This window comes from Microtus pennsylvanicus, chromosome 15, assembly GCF_037038515.1.
Source record: "Microtus pennsylvanicus isolate mMicPen1 chromosome 15, mMicPen1.hap1, whole genome shotgun sequence".
NCBI lineage: Eukaryota > Metazoa > Chordata > Mammalia > Rodentia > Cricetidae > Microtus > Microtus pennsylvanicus.
In genome coordinates this window covers 13,539,219-13,560,725 of record NC_134593.1, presented here as the reverse complement: position 1 = coordinate 13,560,725, position 21,507 = coordinate 13,539,219, and the positions used below count along the sequence as shown (strand labels likewise).

General features: G+C 48.5%; 1 protein-coding gene, 1 non-coding gene and 2 pseudogenes across 4 annotated transcripts; 2 read left to right on the top strand and 2 right to left on the bottom strand.

The window, feature by feature from the left end:
- Window positions 1–1,928: 1,928 nt before the first annotated feature.
- On the bottom strand, window positions 1,929–3,783 carry LOC142836125 (mRNA export factor pseudogene; annotated as a pseudogene).
- A 222-nt stretch (window positions 3,784–4,005) lies between these two features.
- Window positions 4,006–4,661, top strand: LOC142835718 (large ribosomal subunit protein bL27m pseudogene; annotated as a pseudogene).
- A 4,221-nt stretch (window positions 4,662–8,882) lies between these two features.
- On the top strand, window positions 8,883–20,481 carry Prmt5 (protein arginine methyltransferase 5). 3 transcript variants are annotated; one of them, XM_075949289.1, is made up of 17 exons: window positions 8,883–9,059; window positions 10,721–10,839; window positions 11,127–11,212; window positions 12,149–12,283; window positions 13,058–13,170; window positions 13,282–13,331; window positions 14,467–14,630; window positions 15,730–15,891; window positions 16,248–16,325; window positions 16,418–16,476; window positions 16,559–16,681; window positions 16,767–16,942; window positions 17,612–17,721; window positions 18,138–18,231; window positions 18,401–18,517; window positions 18,744–18,808; window positions 19,757–20,481. In XM_075949289.1, exons 2-17 carry the CDS (start codon window positions 10,737–10,739, stop codon window positions 19,907–19,909), a joined length of 1,788 nt encoding a protein of 595 aa, XP_075805404.1. In that variant the 5' UTR covers window positions 8,883–9,059; window positions 10,721–10,736; the 3' UTR covers window positions 19,910–20,481. The 3 variants fall into 3 exon arrangements, 2 of the variants coding, with proteins under 2 accessions (XP_075805404.1, XP_075805403.1); XM_075949288.1 differs by lacking the exon at window positions 8,883–9,059 and adding an exon at window positions 9,804–10,102; XR_012907915.1 differs by lacking the exon at window positions 8,883–9,059 and adding an exon at window positions 9,949–10,102 and having other exon boundaries at window positions 18,744–19,428; window positions 19,607–20,481.
- Trnar-acg (transfer RNA arginine (anticodon ACG)) lies at window positions 9,573–9,645 on the bottom strand. The gene has a single exon. It is a non-coding gene; the product is annotated as a tRNA-Arg (tRNA).
- Window positions 20,482–21,507: the final 1,026 nt, after the last annotated feature.

Sequence of the window (21,507 nt, the reverse complement as noted above, 5' to 3'; positions counted from 1 at the left end):
GTCTGAGGGGGATGATCATGTTCTTAACGGCTGAGGTCAGACAGCCACAGATGCCCACAGAGGAACGGGGTGAATGAGGCAGAACGGCCAGGAGCCAGGCCTGTGTTCATACATACCTTTAGAAATGTTGTCAGTGTAACACAAACATGCTCACCGTTGAAAAATCGGGGAACGTTATTTTCCCCACACAGCTGAGGTCATTCTGCACGTACGGTTTGTAATCTGTGTCACGTAATGGTACTATTAGGAGCACTTCCCTGCATTATTCAATTTTCTCTGGCAACATTGACTTTAATGGCTGCGTGAGACGTCACTGCATGAGTGATTGACTTAACCATCGCCACTCTCTGTTCTCTAACAGCTTTGTGGTTTTAAAAAAGACTTTAATGAGGGCCTGGAGAGATGGCTCAGTGGTTAGGAGTACTGCTGCTCTTCCAGAGGTCCTGAGTTCAAGTCCCAGCACCCACGTAGTGGCTCACAACCATCTGACTGTAGTCCTTCTTCTGGTGTGCAGATGAACATGTAGACAAAACATACAAATAGGTAAGTAAAGGGGCACTAAGACTTTCTCCTGGTCAACCTTTTGTTCTTGTGCGTGAAGAAGACCACTGGGGCTAGCTTTCTAGAAGCAAATTATAGAAGATATATACATGGGGTGATTTGGATAAGGATGGCTCCCGTAGGCTCAGCTATTGGAATAATTACCAGGGAGTGGAACCATTTGAGAGGGATTAGAAGGACAGGAAGGTGTGACCTTGGAGGAAGGGTGTCACTGGGGGGTGGATTGGAGGTTTTTAAAAGCTCACACCAGGCCCAGTGTCTCTCAGCTGCTGCTCTATTGCCATGCATGCGCCTCTGTGCTCCCACCATGGTCCCTACCACACTAATAGTGGACGAAGCCTCCGAAACCATAAGCCAGCCCCCAATTACATGCTTTCTTTTAAAAGAGTTTCCTTGTCTCTTCCCAGCAATAGGACAGTAACTAAGATAATATATCTTTTTTTTTTTTTTTTTTTTTGGTTTTTCAAGACAGTGTTTCTTTATATAGCTTTGGTGCCTGTTCTGGAATTTGCTCTGCAGACCAGGCTGGACTCAAACTCAGAGATCCGTTTGCCTCTGCCTCCCGAGTGCCAGCACCACGCGGCATACATGTTCTTAACCACTTAGCCACCCATTTCTCCAGCCCCCTGACAATTTATCTTTTATTGGCCATACTCAAAATATTTTACTGTAAAACGTGCTGCAGACTGATAGATAGTTTTTCAACATTATTGGGCACAAATACTGTTGAGCAATGCGCTGTCACCAGGATGTGGCTTTGGTGGGAATTTCAGTAACCTTAGACTTCTAGGAAAGCTGCAACAGGGAATAGAAAGGAAGGAAGGCAAGGCATGTCCGAGGGTGCTGGCCCACCCGTGGCCAGGCAGAAGTGAGGCAGGCTGGAGAGAAAACCCCAACGGCCCCCAGGGAAGGATACTACTTTGGATTCCTTGGCTTCAGCTCTTCAGCTGTGCTGTGCAGGGAAATGTTCTTTTGGTGTTTACAGATGTTTATCATTGGACCAGTCACAGTTGGAAGGAAGAAGGGTTCGCAAGTGAGCTTCTCTTGTGATTGAAGCTGCAGGTTGCTCCACATGAACTCACCACCAGAAAGTCTTTAGTTTGGATTTGGAATCTTTGCCCCAAAAGCTGAACCCACCGTTAGAATCCACAGCTGCGAGATGCTATGGACCAGATGGAAGGCAATGAATTCCTTCATTCACCTGTGTAGTGCATGTGTGTCGGTGTGAAGGCGTTGGATGCCCTGGAACTAGAGTTACAGACAGGTGTGAGCTGCCAACTAGGTGCTGGGAGTTGAGCCAGGATTCTCTGGGAGAGCAACAAGTGTTCTTAACTGCTGAGCCATCTATCCAGCCCCACATAGATGTCTTAAAGAACTGAATTATTGGTTCCATTGGATCAATGACATTTGAAGGTGAAATTACCTTCTGCTGGATCTGGGCAGCTGATGTTGTGAATAAAAGTTCTCCAAAACCAATTGATTTATTGTGTTTGTTTTTAAAAATAGCCACACATGGATGCCGGCATTTCATTGGGGGCTCTGATGTCCTGAATGTCAAAGGCTGCTTCTCTGATAGACAGTCAAATGCCTCTGGAAGTGGCCACAACAGCCATCAGGTATATCACACGGTACCTGCCAGACCATCGTAGTAACTGATAATCAGTTATCCCAAACTTGGCAGTCTTATCCCAGATCTTGCTCATCACTGTAGTTGGGGGCTTTGATCCAGTGTTTCGTAGGTAGAAACAGGAGCATTCTACTATGATCTGGGTGGCCCTGCCCTGGGTGCTGTTCAGGTCTCACATCTGGCCTGTCTTATCACACGATGCCGTGAACACGTTGCTCCTTCTCTCACTCCAGCAGGTGTATCTGCTGGGCTTTGGGAATGGTCTGCCTGTTGTCTTGAACTTTCAGAAGCAAACCTCATTATCCCATAGTCCTGCAATAGGAAGTTCCCCTGTGAGATGGGTAGGCTGGAAGACAACGACGCTTCATGAGGAGAAGACATTAATGACTTCAGTGTCCTTTGCTGGACTGAAGTCATCTGTGGTTGTGGTTCTGCTGGTTACAAAGCCAGAGGCTGAGCCAAACAGACTGTTGTTGGCTGGTCTGGCGCTGGGCAGAGAAGGGTGAGAGTGAAGTCAGGAGACTCAAGAGGGCAGAGATGGAGACTGCCTTGTAACGTGTGTGTGTGTGTGTGTGTATGTGTGTGTATGTGTGTGTGTATGTGTGTGTGTATGTGTGTGTGTATGTGTGTGTATGTGTGTATGTGTGTGTGTATGTGTGTGTATGTGTGTATGTGTGTGTGTGTGTATGTGTGTATGTGTGTGTGTATGTGTATGTGTGTGTATGCGTGTGTGTGTGTGCATGTGTGTATGTGTGTGTGTGTATGTGTATGTGTGTGTATGCGTGTGTGTGTGTGCTCATTATTAGACCCTGGCTTCCCTGGAAACTTCTATGTGGTCTAGCCAGTCCTGGAACTTACAGAGATATACATGCCTATGCTTTGTGGGTGCTGAACTTAAAGGGATCCCAGATGGTGTGTCTTTTTTGTTTATTTGTTTGTTTGTTTGTTTTCTTTTTTCTTTTCTTGAGACAGGGTTTCTCTGTGTAGCCCCTGTAGTAAGGAGGTTGCTTGTTTGGTTCCCAGCCACCCAGCTAGCTTAGACCCAAAATAATCACACAGAAACTGTATCAATTAAATCATTGCTTGGCCCATTAGCTCTGGCTAACTCTTACATCTTTAGTTTAACCCATTTCTAGTAATCTGTATATCACCACAAGGTCGTGGCCTACCAGCAAAGTTTCAGCATGTCTATCCCCGGCAGTGGGTCCATGGTATCTCTCTTAACTCCTCCTTACTCCTCTCATGCCAAGCCAGTTTGCTTTATTCATTAACCAATAAAATCAACACATAGACAGAAGGCCCTCCCACACCATAGCCCTGGCTCTCCTGGAACTCACTCTGTAGACGAGGCTGACCTCGAACTCACAAAGATCCGCCTGCCTCTGCCTCTGCCTCCCATGTGCTAGGACTAAAGGTATACACTACCACTGCCCGGTCTAGGATGATGGGTCTTCGGGCTAAGACAAAAGGCTCTGGAGGCAGGTGGCCTTGGTCTGCAGCAGCTAAGCCACCTGGCCATCATTTCCTTCACTCTTGTGGGAAGAACACTTACTTCCTATGTCACAGGGTTCCTGTGAATGTGCAGTGACTTTCATAGAGCGTGACACACAAATACAGATCTTAGAGCTGGCGTGGTACCTGGACCCTGAGATCCCAGATGCTGGAGGACGAGGCATGAGCATCTCCAGGAGCTGCATCCACTCTGCCTCAAACCCAAAGCAAACCAAAACTCAATGCTTAATAAATACAACGTTTTTGTTTGTTTGTTTATTTGTTTTTTAAAAAATCAGCTAAAAGGCAGGTTTCCCAGCCCGGAAGCGAATGCGAAGCAGCAAGCATGGCGTCGGCAGTGCTTGCCCTGAGGATGAGGGCAGAAGCCCTTTTCAGCCCCAAGACAGCTGCAGCTCTTGCAGTCAGATATGCGTCCAAGAAGACAGGTGGCAGCTCCAAGAACCTGGGCGGGAAATCACGAGGCAAACACGATGGCATCAAGAAAATAAAGGTCACTATGTTCATGCTGGGAACATCCTTGGCACTCAGCGGCAGTTTCGATGGCACCCAGGCGCCCATGTGAGACTTGGAAGGAACAAGTGCCTCCATGCCCTGGAGGAGGGGATAGTCCGCTACACCAAAGATGTCTACGTGCCCAATCCCAACAACTCGGAAGCTGTGGATCTGGTCACCAGTCTGCCCAAGGGGGCTGTGCTCTACAAGACTTTTGTCCACGTGGTTCCTGCCAAACCTGAGGGGACCTTCAAACTGGTAGCCATGCTTTGAAGTCCCTTTGAGACCACTGGATGGGGACTGGAGCCAGGTCACAGGGCCAGATTGAGGACATGGTCCCCAGAGAAGAGGCCTTGGATGGTGACTGCTGGAGACCCTTTGGTAGCGCTGATGTGAGCATCAATAAAGCTCGCTGGAGCCCTGCATCAGTGCCATCTGGGGACAAGTCCAGATGGGGCTGCTTATTGCTCTAAAAAAAAAAAATCAGCTAAAACAAGTTTCCATTAGAATTGCGATTGAGGGGCCGGGCGGTGGTGGCGCACGCCTTTAATCCCAGCACTCGGGAGGCAGAGGCAAGGCGGATCTCTGTGAGTTCGAGACCAGCCTGGTCTACAGAGCTAGTTCCAGGACAGGCTCCAAAGCCACAGAGAAACCCTGTCTCGAAAAACCAAAAAAAAAAAAAAAAAAAAAAAAAAAAAAAAACAAAAAACAAAAAAAAAGAATTGTGATTGAGGACTGAGGAGCTGACTGGGCAAACGGGACACTGCCCTGACAGTATAAGGAGCAGTATTAGTGTTCAGATCCTCAAAGTTTTGTGGATAGGTGGGTGGGTGGGGTCATAGGGCAGCCTGCCTGTGACCTTAGCACTCTGCATGCAGAGACAGGACATCCTTCAGCAACCTCACTCAATAAAGTGGGCAGTGATTGACACCCAAAATCAGCCTCTCATCTCCACACACACGTGCATGTGGGTCTTAGGCACATGTGTGCCGACATACAGCTGAACATACAGAACACGTGTTTTTATTTTTTTGAGACAGTATGGCACGTGCTCTCAAAGTTGCTTTGTGGTGGAGAACGACCTTGAATTTCTGATCCTCCTGCCTCTAAACGTGTGTGTGTGTGTGTGTGTGTGTGTGTGTGTGTGTGTGTGTGTGTATGTGTGGAGAGAGAGAGAGAGAGATACAGAGTGATAGTGTCTCATACTGTAGCCCAGGATGGCCTTAAACTCAAGGCAATTCCCCTGCCTTAGCCTCCTAAGTCCCTTGCCAGTGCCTGTTCTCAAAAACAAGAAGAGATACACATAAATATGTATATTTATGTATCTCATATGTCTATATATCCTAATACCAAATTTTGTATTAGTTTTTGGGATAAGCACTATTTGGTTGTGTTATATAATCACTACAGCAATATATTGATTTTAATAATTCTAAATATCTCAGGAGTTTTATATCCATGAGATAAAACTGGCCTAGAGCCTTTTTGAGTGCTGCTTTTGACAGTTTTTGGTACTGGCTGTGTTTCTGCTTCATACATAAATTGAGTTGCTTTCTATCTTTTTCTATGTTTAGAACAGCCCCTGCTTCCTATTTGTCTTGGCAGATTAATACTGTATAATAGAGATGACAAGGAAGGAAATGCAAATTGGCACAGATTATTTTGCCTCAGTAACTCTGCCACTTTCACAGCCAGAAATTGTAAAGAAGCAATTTGGAGCAAGGGAGGGGGTCAAGCAGGCCATTCTGGAGGTGTCGGAGAGTGTGGGGGAGCTGGCGCAGAGGTGACAGCGGTGACAATGGAAAGAGCAGCGCAGTTAAGATCGGCAGGTGGCATTTAAACAAACAGTAAATTCAGTCAAATAAAACTGAGCCTGAAGACAGAATACTGGCAGCAGGGAGTGGGAGTGGGTGCTATCTGGGAGTGGGCACCTCTTCCCTTTTCCTTCACTCCTCTTTCTCTTCCCTTCTCTAATGCTCCAATCTGTTCTCATTATTGTTCTCATTATTGTCTACTGGAAAGGTAACTCTATTAATTAATTTATTTTTTTGCTCGTTTATATTTACTTATTTTCTATTTGGGGTTTTTCAGGACAGAGTTTCTCTGTGTAGCCCTGGCTGCACTGAAACTATAGACCAGGGTGGCCTTGGCCTCAAACTCAGAGATCCACCTGCCTCTGCACCCCCCCTTCCCTAGTGCTGGAATTAATGATATGCACCACCATTGCCCAGCTGACCAAAGTCAATTTGAACAAAGAACAAAGACAGCACAGATGGAAGGAATTCTGCCCCATGGGCATCCATGCTCCTGAAAGTCATTTTAACTGCAACCTTATTTGGTCTTTTTTTTTAAAATTATAAACTGTTTGGTCTATTAGCTCAGGCTTCTTATCAACTTACATCTTAAATTAACCCATAATTCTTTTTTTTTTTTAATTTTTTTGTTTGAAATATTTATTATGTATACAATATTCTTTCTACATGTATGCCTGCAGGCCAGAAGAGGGCACCAGACCTCATTACAGATGGTTGTGAGCCACCATGTGGTTGCCAGGAATTGAACTCAGGACCTTTGGAAGTTGGAAGAGCAGGCAATGCTCTTAACCGCTGAGCCATCTCTCCAGCCCCCTAACCCATAATTCTTATCTGTGTTAGGCACATGGCTTGGTACCTTTTATCAGTGAGGCATTCTCATCTTGCTTCCTCTGTGTCTGGGTAATGACGGCAGACTGAGCCTTTCCTCTTCCCAGAATTTTCCTGTTCTCTTATTTGGCCTCTTCTTCCATGCCTGTCTTCATCCCAGCAAAGCCAGCACCCACTCCCACCCCAGTCCTGTTATACAACTAAGATCTGCAATCTTCTGCAGTCAGAGAGGACAACTTTTGGGAGTCAGTTCTTTTCTTCCTCTTTGCTAAGGCTCTGTGTGTGTGAGAGAGTGTGTTTGTGTGTGTGAGTGAGTGTGTATAGTGTGTGAGAGAGAGTGTGTGTGTGAGTGTGTGTATGAGTGTGTGTGTGAGAGAGTGTGTATGGGTGTGTGTGAATGTGTGTATGAGTGAGTGTGTGTGTGTTTGTGTGTATGAGTGAGTGAGTGGTTTCAAGAGACCTTCCTTCCAGACGCAGTTTCCCAGAGAGCAGGGGCTGTAGGTACACAACTACATCTGGTGGGAGACACCGGAACGCTCCTCCCGGCAATGCTGACACTCAGCACAGAGTCATGCTGAAAGAGCTCACCGCTGTTATTATGAGATGGAAATGGCATGAGGCAGGGTGCTTGCTGGGAGTTTGAGGCGAGCCTGGGTTACACGGTGAATTCCAAGTCAGCCTCAGCTACAGAGGAAAACCCTTTGTCAAAAACCCAAGAACGGGGAAAGAAGGGAAGGAGGAATGGAGGGAAGGAGGGATAGAGTGGGAGAGAAGAAAGAGGGAAGAGCCAGGGAGAGAGGGAGGGAGTCTCTGAGTCTCCTATCTCTGATTTTCTTTCCCAGTGTAATCATGAGAACAACACAAGACAAGTTCCAACAGAAGGGCATCTTACAATATGCCTGTGTGATGGTGTGGTGTGCTGTGGTGTGGTGCTGTGGTGGTGTGCTATGGTGTGGTGTGGCAGTGTGGTGTGTGGTGTGGTGTGGTGGTGTGGCGGTGTGGTGTGTGGTGTGCTATGGTGTGGTGTGGCGGTGTGGTGTGTGGTGGTGGTGTGGTGTGGTGCTGTGGTGGTGTGTGTGGTGTGGTGTGGTGTGGTGGTGTGCTATGGTGTGGTGTGGCGGTGTGGTGTGTGGTGGTGGTGTGGTGTGGTGCTGTGGTGGTGTGTGTGGTGTGGTGTGGTGCTGTGGTGGTGGTGTGGTGTGGTGCTGTGGTGGTGTGTGTGGTGTGGTGTGGTGCTGTGGTGGTGTGTGTGGTGTGGTGTGGTGGTGTGCTATGGTGTGGTGTGGCGGTGTGGTGTGTGGTGATGGTGTGGTGGTGTGGTGGTGTGTGTGGTGGTGTGTGTGGTGTGGTGTGGTGTGGTGTGGTGGTGTGTGTGGTGTGGTGTGGTGTGGTGTGGTGTGGTGTGGTGGTGTGTGTGGTGTGGTGTGGTGGTGTGGTGGTGTGGTGTGTGGTGGTGGTGTGGTGTGGTGGTGTGGTGTGTGGTGGTGGTGTGGTGTGGTGTGGTGGTGTGGTGTGGTGTGGTGTGGTGTGGTGGTGTGCTATGGTGTGGTGTGGTGTGGTGGTGTGGTGTGCTATGGTGTGGTGTGTGGTGATGGTGTGCTGTGCTGTGGTGTGGTGTGGCGGTCATAAGGTGTGCAGGTGGTAGTGTAGTTGTACAAAATCATCCTGGCCTCTCATGGTCCATTTTCTTGGTTCTCCGGTTCCTGACTGTCCTTCTTAGGGGTGTGGGGGAGTGAGACTTCCATCACCCAGGGCTCCTTAGAGCACATCCAATCCGCATCTTTCCTGTGTTGCCAAGGGCACTGTCTCCCAGAATCCACGATGATCTCACTAGTCAAGCCTTCTCGTCTGGAAACTTCCAAACATTGTCTGGTCCAGATCATTGTTCATGCACCTCTCTATTACACAGCACCCTCCTGATGACCAGTTCTACACACCCGAACCCCAGATCTGGTTCTCCCTGAATGCTCCCACTGCAAAGACAAACCGCTGGATGTGTCATCCGTATCCCGCACCCCCCCCATTCCCCCCCCCCTGCTCCTCGGTTCCTTGCTACTGAGTGAGCCCCTGAATTCTGTCAACGCCTCCTTGTCCTGGTTAGTTTTTTGTTTTTGTTTGTTTGTTTTTGTCAAGCTGACACAAGGCAGAGGAAACTTCAGCTGAGAAAATGCCTCCACCAGACTGGCCTGGAGGGCCCTCAACATTTGTGGGCTTCTTGCCTTCAGGTATGTGTTTCCTATTTCCCTCCCTAGGTCCTTCCTTCCTTTGTCATTTCCTTCTTTTCCAGCTGTGGACTGGAAGAAATGCGAAACAGTTTCATGATTCTTGGGCATCGTAACCTCCACTGAATTCTTTTTCTCTGAGGGGAGTGCGCACGCGAAGATGTTTATTTACATCTGTGTTTGAGACAGAATCACTAGGAATTAGTGGCTAAGTTACTACGGTCTATTTTTAAGTGTAGCATAGTACTGAGACAAAGCTCATCTTAATAGTCCAATCACTGAAATTTTCATGCTCAGATTCACTTAATTATATAAGCCGCTTTGAAAAGACGAGAGAGAAACGCCAGCATGCTTTCGCTGCAACACCCAAGCATGTTAAGACCTGAAGTTGACAGCGTGAACAGAGTGAAGGAAATAAAGCGGTTGAGAGACAAGGAAATAAAAATACGTCTAAACTCGTTGTTTAGGAACAAATTCTATTTGCAAGGGACGCAAATAAAGGAGTACCAGTCCCAACGAGCCAGCCAGGAGTCGAACCTGGAATCTTCTGATCCGTAGTCAGACGCGTTATCCATTGCGCCACTGGCCCGCAGACATTCTGGCCTGGCCCAATGATGATCCTTCAGGCTTATGCTGCAGGGTTGCATGGGACCTGTAGTCTCTCTGGAGCGCTTCAGACCGACAGGGCATTCTGGGAGATTGCAGGACGTCACCAGTGCGAGGTTGTCATTGGTAGAACCAGGGAGCCACAGCTACGTCACCGTGCGGCCTGTGGATTGGCGGGAGCGGCCGCAGGGTCCCCTCCGCCTCCGCTCTGGAGCTGTGAAGACGCTCTGGTTGTTAGGGCGACTTGTCCCGCCTCCCTGGGACTCTTCTCAGCTTTGTGATTGGTCCTTAGTATCAAGGAATCCCGGCGTGGGCCGCGCGAGGGAAAAGATGGCGGCGATGGCAGTCGGAGGTGCCGGTGGCAGCCGCGTGTCCAGCGGCAGGGACCTGAATTGCGTCCCCGAAATAGCTGATACACTGGGTGCTGTGGCCAAGCAGGGGTGAGGGCTGGGCCTCCGCCAGAGGAATACGGGATCCAAATTTGGGGACCAAGGAGGGCAGACTAGTCCCCCGCTGGGGATGAGGGCTTGAGACACCATTACTCCTTGAGTGGGGAAGACTTCGGCCCGAGGACGAGAGGATGAAACTCTGGGAGGCGTGTGGTCACCGAGTTCAAAAGTCAGGGGAGTTATTGGGTAAATTAAAAAAGGGACGCAAGTCAGCCCATCGAGGGCCTTGGAGGCCGAGATTGAGAGTAGAGGGAAGTATGAAGGGGCAAGCGAGAGAAGAGGTTAATCTGGCTGGGGAGGCATGGGCACTACTGAAACAAATCTGGATTCCACAGTCCTGGAAAGCCAGTGTTATCAGGGAAGGAAGAATGCTACTTGACTTGGTTTTCCATCTTTTCTCATTCATCTTTCTCTTGACGGTGTTTTGGGAAGAAAGGAACGTACAGTGTAGTGAAAAGTGTGTGCCCCAGGCTGGGCTGAACTCAGTAGCCCGCGGGGTGATTGATGGTTTTATAGAACTGTGCAAAATCAAGACAGTTTAAACCCGGTTGGTTGGATCTCCGGGTCCTCACTTTACATGATAATTCTGAGTCTCTCTCGCGGTTGTAGGTTTGATTTCCTCTGCATGCCTGTCTTCCACCCGCGTTTCAAGAGGGAGTTCATTCAGGAGCCTGCTAAGAACCGGCCTGGCCCCCAGACGCGATCAGACCTGCTGCTGTCGGGAAGGGGTAGGGACCATCCCATGTGCCCTTAATTATTATTAGAGGCAGCAATGGCTTCTGCTTTATAGGCCTTCATTTTCCTCCTTTTCTGACTTGGTTATATTGGTTAGTCCTGCGATATAGGTAACTCTTGTTTCCTCCATGTTTACTTAGTAAAAGCTGCAGTCCCCATTCTTTATCTGAGAGAAAAGACTTGGTTTCCCCTCTACTCTTTATTTCCTGCCGAGAACTAGAAATTGAATAAACGCCAGACCTCAGTGAGTCTTTGTCTTTTCTCGGGTGGGGATGTGCAGACTGGAATACGCTCATTGTGGGAAAGCTTTCTCCGTGGATCCATCCCGACTCGAAAGTGGAGAAGATCCGAAGGAACTCGGAGGCGGTAAGGCAATTTGATTTCTCTCTGGGGCCCTTTTGACCATTCGGTCTGATGTAGGTATTGTGGCACCTGCCTGTAATCTCAGCATTTGGAAGACTGTTCCACATTGGGGAGACAGTGAAAAGGAGGATTGAGAGCTCCAAGCTAGGAAAAGAAAAGGAGAAAAAAAATAAAGAAAGAAATTAGTTCTGTCATCAGACTGGGTTAGAGTAACTGCCACTCCCTAGAACTTGGTGAGTCAGAGTACAGTTAAATGTTGGCTGTGGTGGTCACATCTGTAACTCAACAGATCTCTGAGTTGACTACATAGAGTACCAGGCCAAGTCAGGGCTACGTTCTAAGACCTTGTTTCATTCTAGTTTTAGTATATGTGCTGCTGAAGTGAGCATAAGGCTCTGATTCAAAAAATTAAAAAAGTTTGAGTTCAAGGCTAGCCTTGTCTATATAGTTCTAAGATAGCCAGGACTATGTAGACAGACCCTGTCTCAAAATTACAAAAATCACTGAGCGGCAGTGGTACACTATTTAATTTATTTATTTATTTTTAGTTTTTCGAGACAGGGTTTCTCTGTAGCTTTGGAGCTTGTCCTGGCACTAGCTCTTGTAGACCAGGCTGGCCTTGAACTCACAGAGATCTGCCTGCCTCTGTGCTGGGATTAAAGGCGTGCGCCACCACCGCCCGGCTGGTACACCATTTTAATCCTAGCATTTGGGAGGCAGAGGCAGGCGGATCTCTTTTGAGTTTGAGGTCAGCGTGGTCTACAAGAGCTAGTTTCAGGCCTGTGGAGGCTGAGTGAGGAAGATTGAATGTCAAACTGACTTAGAGTGGCGAATTCCAGAACAGCCTGGGCCACAGTGTTCGATCCAGTTTTAACTCCTCCCTACCTCAAAAGTATTTGGTCCTAGCTCTCAGTGGTTTTCTCGTTCCCTGTGTTCCAGGCCATGTTACAGGAGCTGAATTTTGGGGCATATTTGGGTCTTCCAGCTTTCCTGTTGCCCCTGAAGCAGGAAGATAACACGAACCTGGCCAGAGTTCTGACCAACCATATCCATACCGGCCACCATTCTTCCATGGTATGGTTTCTTGTGTGTGCTGTGATAGTCGGCTGTGAGACCTACTTTTGCTGGTTATGCCCCAGTGCGTTTGGCTGAATTGAAATGTCAGTACTGCCCACCTTCCACACCCCACCCCACCGCCCAGCCTCAAAGTGGTGTAGAGAGTTTCAGAACAGAATCTGTGGGGCGAGTGGTTCTGGGTGAGTCTTACGCTGTAAAACAAAAGCAAGTCATAGAAAATACTTGATTGTTTCTAGTTAAAATAAAAGATAAGTTAGGTGTCTGCATAAGGATGTGTAAAAAATGCTGGGCGGTGGTGGTGCACGCCTTTAATCCCAGCCCTTGGGGGCAGAGGCAGGCGGATCTCTGTGAGTTCGAGACCAGCCTGCTCTACAAGAGCTAGTTCCAGGGCAGGAACCAAAAAGCTACGGAGAAACCCTGTCTCAAAAATAAAAAAAAAAGGGGGGGCTGGAGAGATGGCTCAGAGGTTAAGACCTCTTCCAAAGGTCCTGAGTTCAATTCCCAGCAACCACATGGTGGCTCACAACCATCTGTAATGGGGTCTGGTGCCCTCTTCTGGCCTGCGGTCATACACACAGACAGAATATTGTATACATAATAAATAAATAAATATTTAAAAAAAGGGGGGGCATGTAAGAAAATATTAAACACAGATGTAATTAAATTTAAAAAAAGCATATGAAAAGATTGTAATCTGGATCAAGGTCTTTTGAGGAAACTTTCTGGACCCAATTAGTTGAAAACTAACTAATGGTACCTGTTCGTATGCAGTTCTGGATGAGGGTGCCCTTGGTGGCTCCAGAGGACCTGAGAGATGATGTCATTGAGAATGTCCCAACTTCACATACGGAGGAGTACAGTGGGGAAGAGAAGACGTGGATGTGGTGCGTCGTCTCTTCCTGCTCATCCTGCATGGGGTTGGGGCACTGGAGGACGAGCTCCTTGAGCTGTGAGTCACGTGCATTTGACGCCATTTTGTTTCTGATTCTGGGCAGGTGGCATAACTTCCGGACTCTGTGTGACTATAGCAAGAGAATTGCAGTAGGTAAGTCCACAAGGGTCCTGGGATAGGAGGCTGGGCGTGGCTGGGCGTGGTGGCCCACTGCTTTTCATCCCAGGGCAGGGGAGGCAGAGGCAGGCAGATCTCTTTGAGTTCAAGGCCAGCCTGGTTTACAGAGCTAGTTCTAGGATAGCTAGGGCTGTTACACAGAGAAACCCTTTCTCAAAAAAACCCCAAAAACCAAAAGCCAACAGTCTTAGGATTGGAGCGATGGTTCAGTGGTTAAGAGTGCTTACTGCTCTATTTTGAGGACCAGAGTTCAAATCCCAGAGCCCACACTGGATGGCTCACAACTGCATATTAACCCTAGCTCCAGAGGACCTGATGCCCTCTTCTGGCCTCCATGGTACCTGCACACACATGGTATATGTACATACATATATGCTTGTGACATAAATAAAAATAAAAAAACAAAGATCAACAGTCTCGTGAGGTTGGGAATGTAAGTCAGTTGGTAGAGCACTTGCTTGCTTATATACACGAAGCCCTAAGTAAGCTCCATACCACACACAAAACCAGATGTAAAGGCACGTGCCTGCAGTCCTAACACTCAGGAGATGGAGACAGGAGGATCAGAAGTTCACTGAAGTCCAGTGTTATACTGGGCTACTTGAGACCTGCTCTGCAAACAGAACCAGCACTGGCCAGTCTAGTTTCTTGCACCTTTTTTTGGGGGGAGGGGTCAGTTTTCAAGACAGGGTTTCTCTGTGTAGCCCTGGCAGTCCTGGAACTAGCTTTTGTAGACCAGGTTGGCTTCGAATTCACAGAGATCCTCCTGCCTCTGCCTCCCGAGTGCTGGGATTAAAGGCGTGCGCCACCACCGCCTGGCCTGTTTTCCTGCACCTTTAATCCCTGAACATAGGAGGTGTATCTCTGTGAGTTTGAGGCCATCTAAGACTATACAGTGAGAACTTGTCTAAAAAAAGGGAGAAAGAAGTGAGTTCTATGTGTGTGCTGGACATTTTGGCTGCTTTCCTTGGGCTCAACCACCAGTTTTCAACAGAAGGAAAAAATAAACTTGTACCCAGTAAAACAGGGTTCCTTGCCGAAACCTTCCACTGTGTAAGGCAGGGTTCCCTGCCGAACCCCAGGTGATAGGCCTTTTTCTTCCTTTGTGTAGCTCTTGAAATTGGGGCTGACCTCCCGTCTAATCACGTCATCGATCGTTGGCTTGGAGAGCCCATCAAAGCAGCCATTCTCCCCACCAGCATTTTCCTAACCAACAAGAAGGGATTTCCTGTTCTTTCTAAGATGCAGCAGAGGCTGATATTCCGGCTCCTCAAGGTGGGTAGCCCAATGGCATCGCCTGACTCACTCACTTTTACTTGACTTTTTTCCCTCTGGAAGAGGGACAGGTGATTGTTCTCTTTGTGATTTCTGGAGAAGGAACCAAACTTCATGAGAAATGTGTTATATAAGTATTTAAAGTAAGAGGCTGGGTGTGGTGACTTACCGTTCATCCCAGCACTGGGAGGCAGAGGCAAGCAGATCTCTGAGTTCTCAGTCAGCCTGGCCTTCCAGGACAGCCAGGCCCTGTTTGTCTCAAATAAACAGGCAAACAAGTAAGAAGTTAAAGGTCCTTGTGTGTAGGGAGTGTGGAGTCTTTGTGTGTAGGGAGTGTGAAGCTCATTGTACTCACAGTTCACCAGAGAAACCAGGAATGTTAAGCATGCAGGATTGTCTTTTCAAAGGGAAGGAAAAAATTCAGAAAGCTTGGACTATAAGTGATCAATAGCTTGGAGACCATATCAAACTTGTACAGCCAGGACTAGCGATGACTAGTAGTCAAACCACCCTTACATTATCTGTGTAGCCAGGGATTTCCCCAAGCTCTCAGATGTGGCTAACAGCCCAAATGACCTCTGCACTATCTGTATGACCAAGACCAGGCCAGATCCTTTCCTTAGGCCTTTAAGCTAGTACAGGTAACCTATCTCTAGAACCCATCTTGGAAGAAACGACAGATGCTTTGAGTTGAGTTTTGATGTAGTTACTCCTCCTTGTGCACCAGGGATTGTATTATCCCAGCAAACATTTTCTCAAATTCTACTGTGTTTAAGTATGTTGGCAATGAACCGCCTGGCGTCAGACTCCAGTCAGGCTGAACTGGGTTTTCATTCTTACCTCTTTGGGGATTGTGTTCCTGCCTGCCATGTTCCTGCAGGGACCCCCCTCACTTGTGGCCCTTTGAGTCAGGATGATGCTTTTTTTGGCAAATGAGGACTTCATAGATTTATCAAAGCCCCACCTTTTTTTGGCACCGGTAATGTCGCTGGAGAACTGGGGTGTGGGTCTTATTTTATGATAGGGGTTTTGGTCATAAGCCGTAATGTCTAAGGATCATGGTTTGTGAGCTGGGCCTAATGCTCTGACTTCCTCACAGTTGGAGGTGCAGTTTATCATCACGGGCACCAACCACCACGCAGAGAAGGAATTCTGCTCCTACCTCCAGTACTTGGAATACTTAAGCCAAAATCGTCCTCCACCCAATGCTTACGAACTCTTTGCCAAAGGCTATGAAGATTACCTGCAGTCCCCACTTCAGGTAGGTTTGGTGAGAAAAGGGACCAGAGGTTATTCAGCAGTTAAGAGTACTGACTTCTCTTCCGGAGGACCTGGTTTGATTCCCAGCACTCCCCTGGTGGCTCACAGCTATGACTCCAGTCCCAGATTCGGGTGCCCTTTCCTCAAGCACTGCCTGCATGTGGTATACTTTTCAACTGAAAAAATAATCTCACAAAGCCATAATAATAATAATAATAATAATAATAGCAAGAACTATCTCTTGAGAGTAGGTGATCCAGGATCCTACTTAAAATTCATGAAGCAATGGAGATTTTTTTTGATATTTTGGCCATTTGCCAAAAACTGGCCAACTTGTTCTGTCTTCTCATTTATCAGCCACTGATGGATAACCTGGAATCTCAGACATACGAAGTATTTGAAAAGGACCCCATCAAATACTCTCAGTATCAGCAGGTATAGTGTTGGCTTCAGGGTGGCAGGGCACAGGGTAAGATAGTGAAGAAGGGATCATAGCTGTGATCTTTTCTGTCCTCCCCACCCCCCAGGCTATCTATAAATGTTTGCTAGACCGAGTACCAGAAGAAGAAAAGGAGACCAATGTCCAGTGAGTGCTTTTCTTATGTTCCCGGGGAGCTCTGGGCCTGTATCTCCATCTGCTCAATTTGCTTGACTCTCTCTTTCCTTAGGGTACTGATGGTGCTAGGTGCAGGCCGGGGTCCCCTGGTGAATGCATCTCTCCGAGCAGCCAAGCAGGCTGACCGGCGGATAAGGCTGTATGCTGTGGAGAAGAACCCCAATGCTGTAGTGACGTGAGTAGCAGCCTGCTCGCTGGGTAGCTTGTCCTGGGTCCCAGTGTCCAGCTCCAGTGCTTCCTTTTTATCACCTCTGTTTCAGGCTGGAGAACTGGCAGTTTGAAGAATGGGGGAGCCAGGTGACGGTTGTCTCTTCAGACATGCGGGAATGGGTGGCCCCAGAGAAAGCGGACATCATTGTCAGCGAGCTTCTGGGCTCCTTTGCAGACAATGAGCTGTCCCCTGAGTGTCTGGATGGAGCACAGCACTTCCTGAAAGGTTTGTCCATGTCGGGTGGGAGGCGGTTGGTTGGTCTGGGAAGCAGCCTGGGTAATCGGATCAGATCATATGGCCGCAAACTGCTGCTTGCTAGACTAGAAAATGATACCCACTATCAAAACTTCAGAGAGCTAAAAGTGGGGGGAACTAGAGATTCTTTACCTGAGGTCTGTGGACTCCTTGAGTTATCATAATGTGTATGCACTTGGAGGGCCAGGGAGTAGGATCTAGCTTAGAGCATTTACCTAAAAGGAGGCTCAGGGTACAACCTCTACCATAGGGTGGTATTTGACTTTCATGGGGCGTTATGATCCCCACAAAATTTCAAAACCATCAGATTACAGATACCCGTCAGTGGTGGGCTATGTACATGATGTGGTCCCATAGGATTATGTCATCAGGGACATAGTCACCTTAGTTTGTGTAATGACCGTTGTTTTTCCATAGTCATTTAGCAGTCACCGCAGAATTTGTTGTTACTAAGTAGTGTACGACTCTATGGCTCTAAATTAGTCTAAGAGTGGAACCCTATGGCAGGCACATCAACCTGCCTTCCTGCCATGCCCACGGCAGCCTTGACTTGGCTTGTTTTATTGTTGGAGCCTTCAGTCAGTGCAAACATGCTATTTCCCTCCAATTGGAAACTGATTTGACCCTGTTGCTCTGCAGATGATGGTGTGAGCATCCCTGGAGAATACACCTCCTTCCTGGCTCCCATTTCTTCCTCTAAGTTGTACAATGAGGTCCGAGCCTGTCGGGAAAAGGACCGTGACCCTGAGGTAAAGAGCTGCTTTTCTAGAAGGTGGGAATATTCTTTAGTCTTCTCTATTTTCTTCTGTGGAGCAGATGAAGAAGTGAAAGAAATTGGGACTGAAGGAGGTGGTTGAAGAGAAACAGTGTTTTTGTCTGTTTCTTTGATCCTGGGGTTTGAGCTCCCTCTGGGGAAGTTGGTACCTCCTGTCGGTGTCCTCTAGTTCTTGCTCTCTTCCTCTGTGCGGGCACAGTTTGAGATGCCTTACGTGGTTCTTATTCTGCAGGCACAGTTTGAGATGCCTTACGTGGTTCTTATTCTGCAGGCACAGTTTGAGATGCCTTACGTGGTTCTTATTCTGCAGGCACAGTTTGAGATGCCTTGCATGGTTCCTACTCTGTGCAGGTACAGTTTGAGATATCATACGTGGTTCTTATTCTGCAGGCACAGTTTGAGATGCCTTACGTGGTTCGGCTGCACAACTTCCACCAGCTGTCTGCACCGCAGCCCTGTTTCACCTTCAGCCATCCCAACCGAGGTAAGTTCTCGCATGGCCATCCTGATTGGGAAGGGTGTGAGCTGTCCTGCTTCCTCCCTTGTTATCCAAGTCTGCGCATCTAGTCCTCTGGGGCTAGATCTTACTCTACGTTCACCAAGTCGTCTAGGGTTTCTGGTCCCTTGTCATCCTCCCTCATCTTTCCTATCAGATCCTATGATTGACAACAACCGCTACTGTACCCTGGAGTTTCCCGTGGAGGTGAACACGGTGCTGCATGGCTTTGCAGGCTACTTTGAGACGGTGCTTTATCGGGACATCAGTCTGAGTGAGTGACTGGGACAGTATCAGAGGGCGCCACAGCATGGGTGGCATTTGTTCAATCTTACGTTCTTGGGGCTGCTCCAGAATATTCCTTCAGGTCCAGCACACTAATTTAGCAGGGGCCCAGAGTCAGGGAGTGGAGATCTTTGATTCTTCCTTTCGTGATCACAGAAGATCATAGGTGGGAGGGAAAGTGGAGCCTTGAGGATGCCGTTGTTTCGTCTCCACAGGTATCCGTCCAGAGACCCACTCTCCTGGGATGTTCTCATGGTTCCCCATCCTCTTCCCCATTAAGGTAGGAATCACCTCTCTGGCTGTAGGCTGAGGGAGAATGCCTGCCCGTCGGCTAGGTTGCTGTAACCCATGCTCTGCTCTGTCACTTGCTCTGAGAAGTTGGTACATCTTGGTTGGGGTTACCTAAGTGACTTACCTGGACTCCCCGCATCTCTGACCACTCCTGCCCAGTCTTTACCTGGGACAGGAATCACTTTTTACGACTGTAATTTGCATTTGTCTCACTATTTAACCCCTTCAGTGCCTTGCCGCTGCCCTCAGGTGAAAATCTGGAATGATGTTGTACGGGTTGGTTTGGTGGATTTTCCTGTCTCCCAGCTGTCGTCGCTAGCGTTTATTCCTCTCAGCTTTGCCTGTGAGGGTCTTTGCTCATCTAGCCACCCTGCTAACTGACCTAGTTTTCCGGGAACATTCCTACTGTCAGATCGTTTTCCAGGCCTCCTAGCGTCTTAGGTGTTTTCATGGCGTCCCGTCCATACTCATAGAATCACTACCCTTTGTCGCTAAGTGTTCCATATTTTAACACAGCAGGTAAGTTGTGAAGGTCAAAATATTTTGCTGTGTTTATCTTTTGTTGTTTGGTTTTGAGATAGGATTTGAAATTATGGCCCAAGCCGGGCGGTGGTGGCGCACGCCTTTAATCCCAGCACTCGGGAGGCAGAGGCAGGTGGATCTCTGTGAGTTCGAGACCAGCCTGGTCTACAAGAGCTAGTTCCAGGACAGGCTCCAAAACCACAGAGAAACCCTGTCTTGAAAAAACCAAAAAAAAAAAAAAAAAAGAAAGAAATTATGGCCCAAGTTGGCTTTGAATTCCTGGTCCTCCTGCCTCAGCCTCTTGAGTGCTGGGGTTATAGGTTTGTACCCCACATTTGTCATCTAATCTCTGCCTAGCCTAGTATAGTTTTCTTACCAAGCATCTCCCTAACCCTCCCTGTCTTTTCCTTTACAGCAGCCCATCACGGTGCGTGAAGGGCAGAGCATCTGCGTGCGTTTCTGGCGATGCAGCAATTCTAAGAAGGTGTGGTACGAGTGGGCGGTGACAGCACCAGTCTGTTCTTCTATTCACAACCCCACGGGCCGCTCCTATACCATCGGTCTCTAGCCCTGTGTGCAGTGTGAGAGCCGTGGAAGCGCTTTGAGTTCTGTCCCCACAGCACAGAAGGTGCAGGACATCTGCTGGATGGTTCACCTGTGAGCCCCCCTGCCCGCCCGCCAGAGAGGACCGCTTCAGTCTGCTTTCCTACCTTCTGTCACGGTGGGCGAGGGGTAGGCATTCCAGGACTAAGCATGCTGGTGCACACCTCTGATCCCAGCACTCTGGACGCAGAGGCAGCTGATCTCTGAGTTCAAGGCTAGCCTGGTCTGCCTAGTGAGTTTCAGGCCAACTAGGGCTGCATAGTGAGACCCTGTTTCCCAAAAGGAAAAAAAAAAAGAACGGGACACAAAGCACGGACCTCAAAGGCCTCTGGCTCGGGCAGGAAGATTAGTAGTGCAGGGTGTGAAGCAGCATGGACGGGAACTCAGCCTTCAGAGCAGGGCTCGGGGGAAGCAAGGTTTGTGGAACAGCCCCGAGAACATGCACTGAACACATTTCCAGCCTTTGCCTTATTCTGTTGTTTGGATGGCTTTGTGTAAGGAGGAAACATAAATAAAGTGAAGTTATGGCCTCTGCTACTTTCTGCCTGTTGTCCTCCGCTTCCTGTAAATCTGGGCATGCTGGGTCTGCGCTCCTGCCTTACCTGGGATCCAAAGGACCTAAGAAGCTGAGTGAGAGCTGGGCGTGTTCCTGGTAGAGCACACAGTATGTGGTGGTAACCTGTGAGGTCCTGACTCGGACGTCCCCTGCCCCCACACCTCCACACACCCCTCCCCTGGGGCTTCTGGGTGTCGGCTTTCTGACTGGTCCATTAGGCCCATCAGTCTCTTCTCTAGGAAAGAGACACAGCCTTCGCTGTTAGTATTCAGGCATCTGCACTGGCCTGCCCTTGGAGCCTATGTCCTCAGCTGTAGCCAATAAGCACCTCCTGTGCACATTCACTACGGTCCCTTTTAAAAGGGCCTTGCCTGTCTCCCATCCTCTCTGTGTCTCTTTGCTCTTCTGTCACTCCTGTCCCCAGAGGCTGGCCTCCCCCTCCCCTCCCCACTTTTCCCCTTCACTTTCACCCAATAAAAAAAAAAAAACCTCCACCCGAGCTCTGCGGGTGGCCTCTTTCTCCCTTACACCGCTTTTTCTAAATTTGCCACTCTGGGGGAGCATGGTATGTGTAAAGCTGGCTAGCTTCTGCCCGCCTTGGATGGACTGCCGGCCATCTCTAGTCCAATTGTCCATTTCACAGAGGGGAATTAACTTCGGCTCTAACAGCAGTGACTTGGGGGTAGTGCACGATTGGGCACTGAAGTCCCCAGGAGTTTTGGAGTGAGGGTTGGCACCATCAGCTCATAGAGAATACTTAGTGCAGCATCCGTGTCACCGAGGAATGACCTCAGTTTACGCTTGCAGTAGGGGCAGTATGGGGTGCTGATTCGGACAGCAGTATAGCCTAGGAACCTGTGGCAATATTCAAGTCCCAAGTAGTGAGGTCAGGAGGGGCAGTCTGGACGGTTGGGTAGCTGCCCACCCAGGATGGAGATGTGGGACTCTAGAAAACCATCTCCAAGAAAACAGATTCTATCCTCTTCAGGTGCCCAAGCTGTTGAATG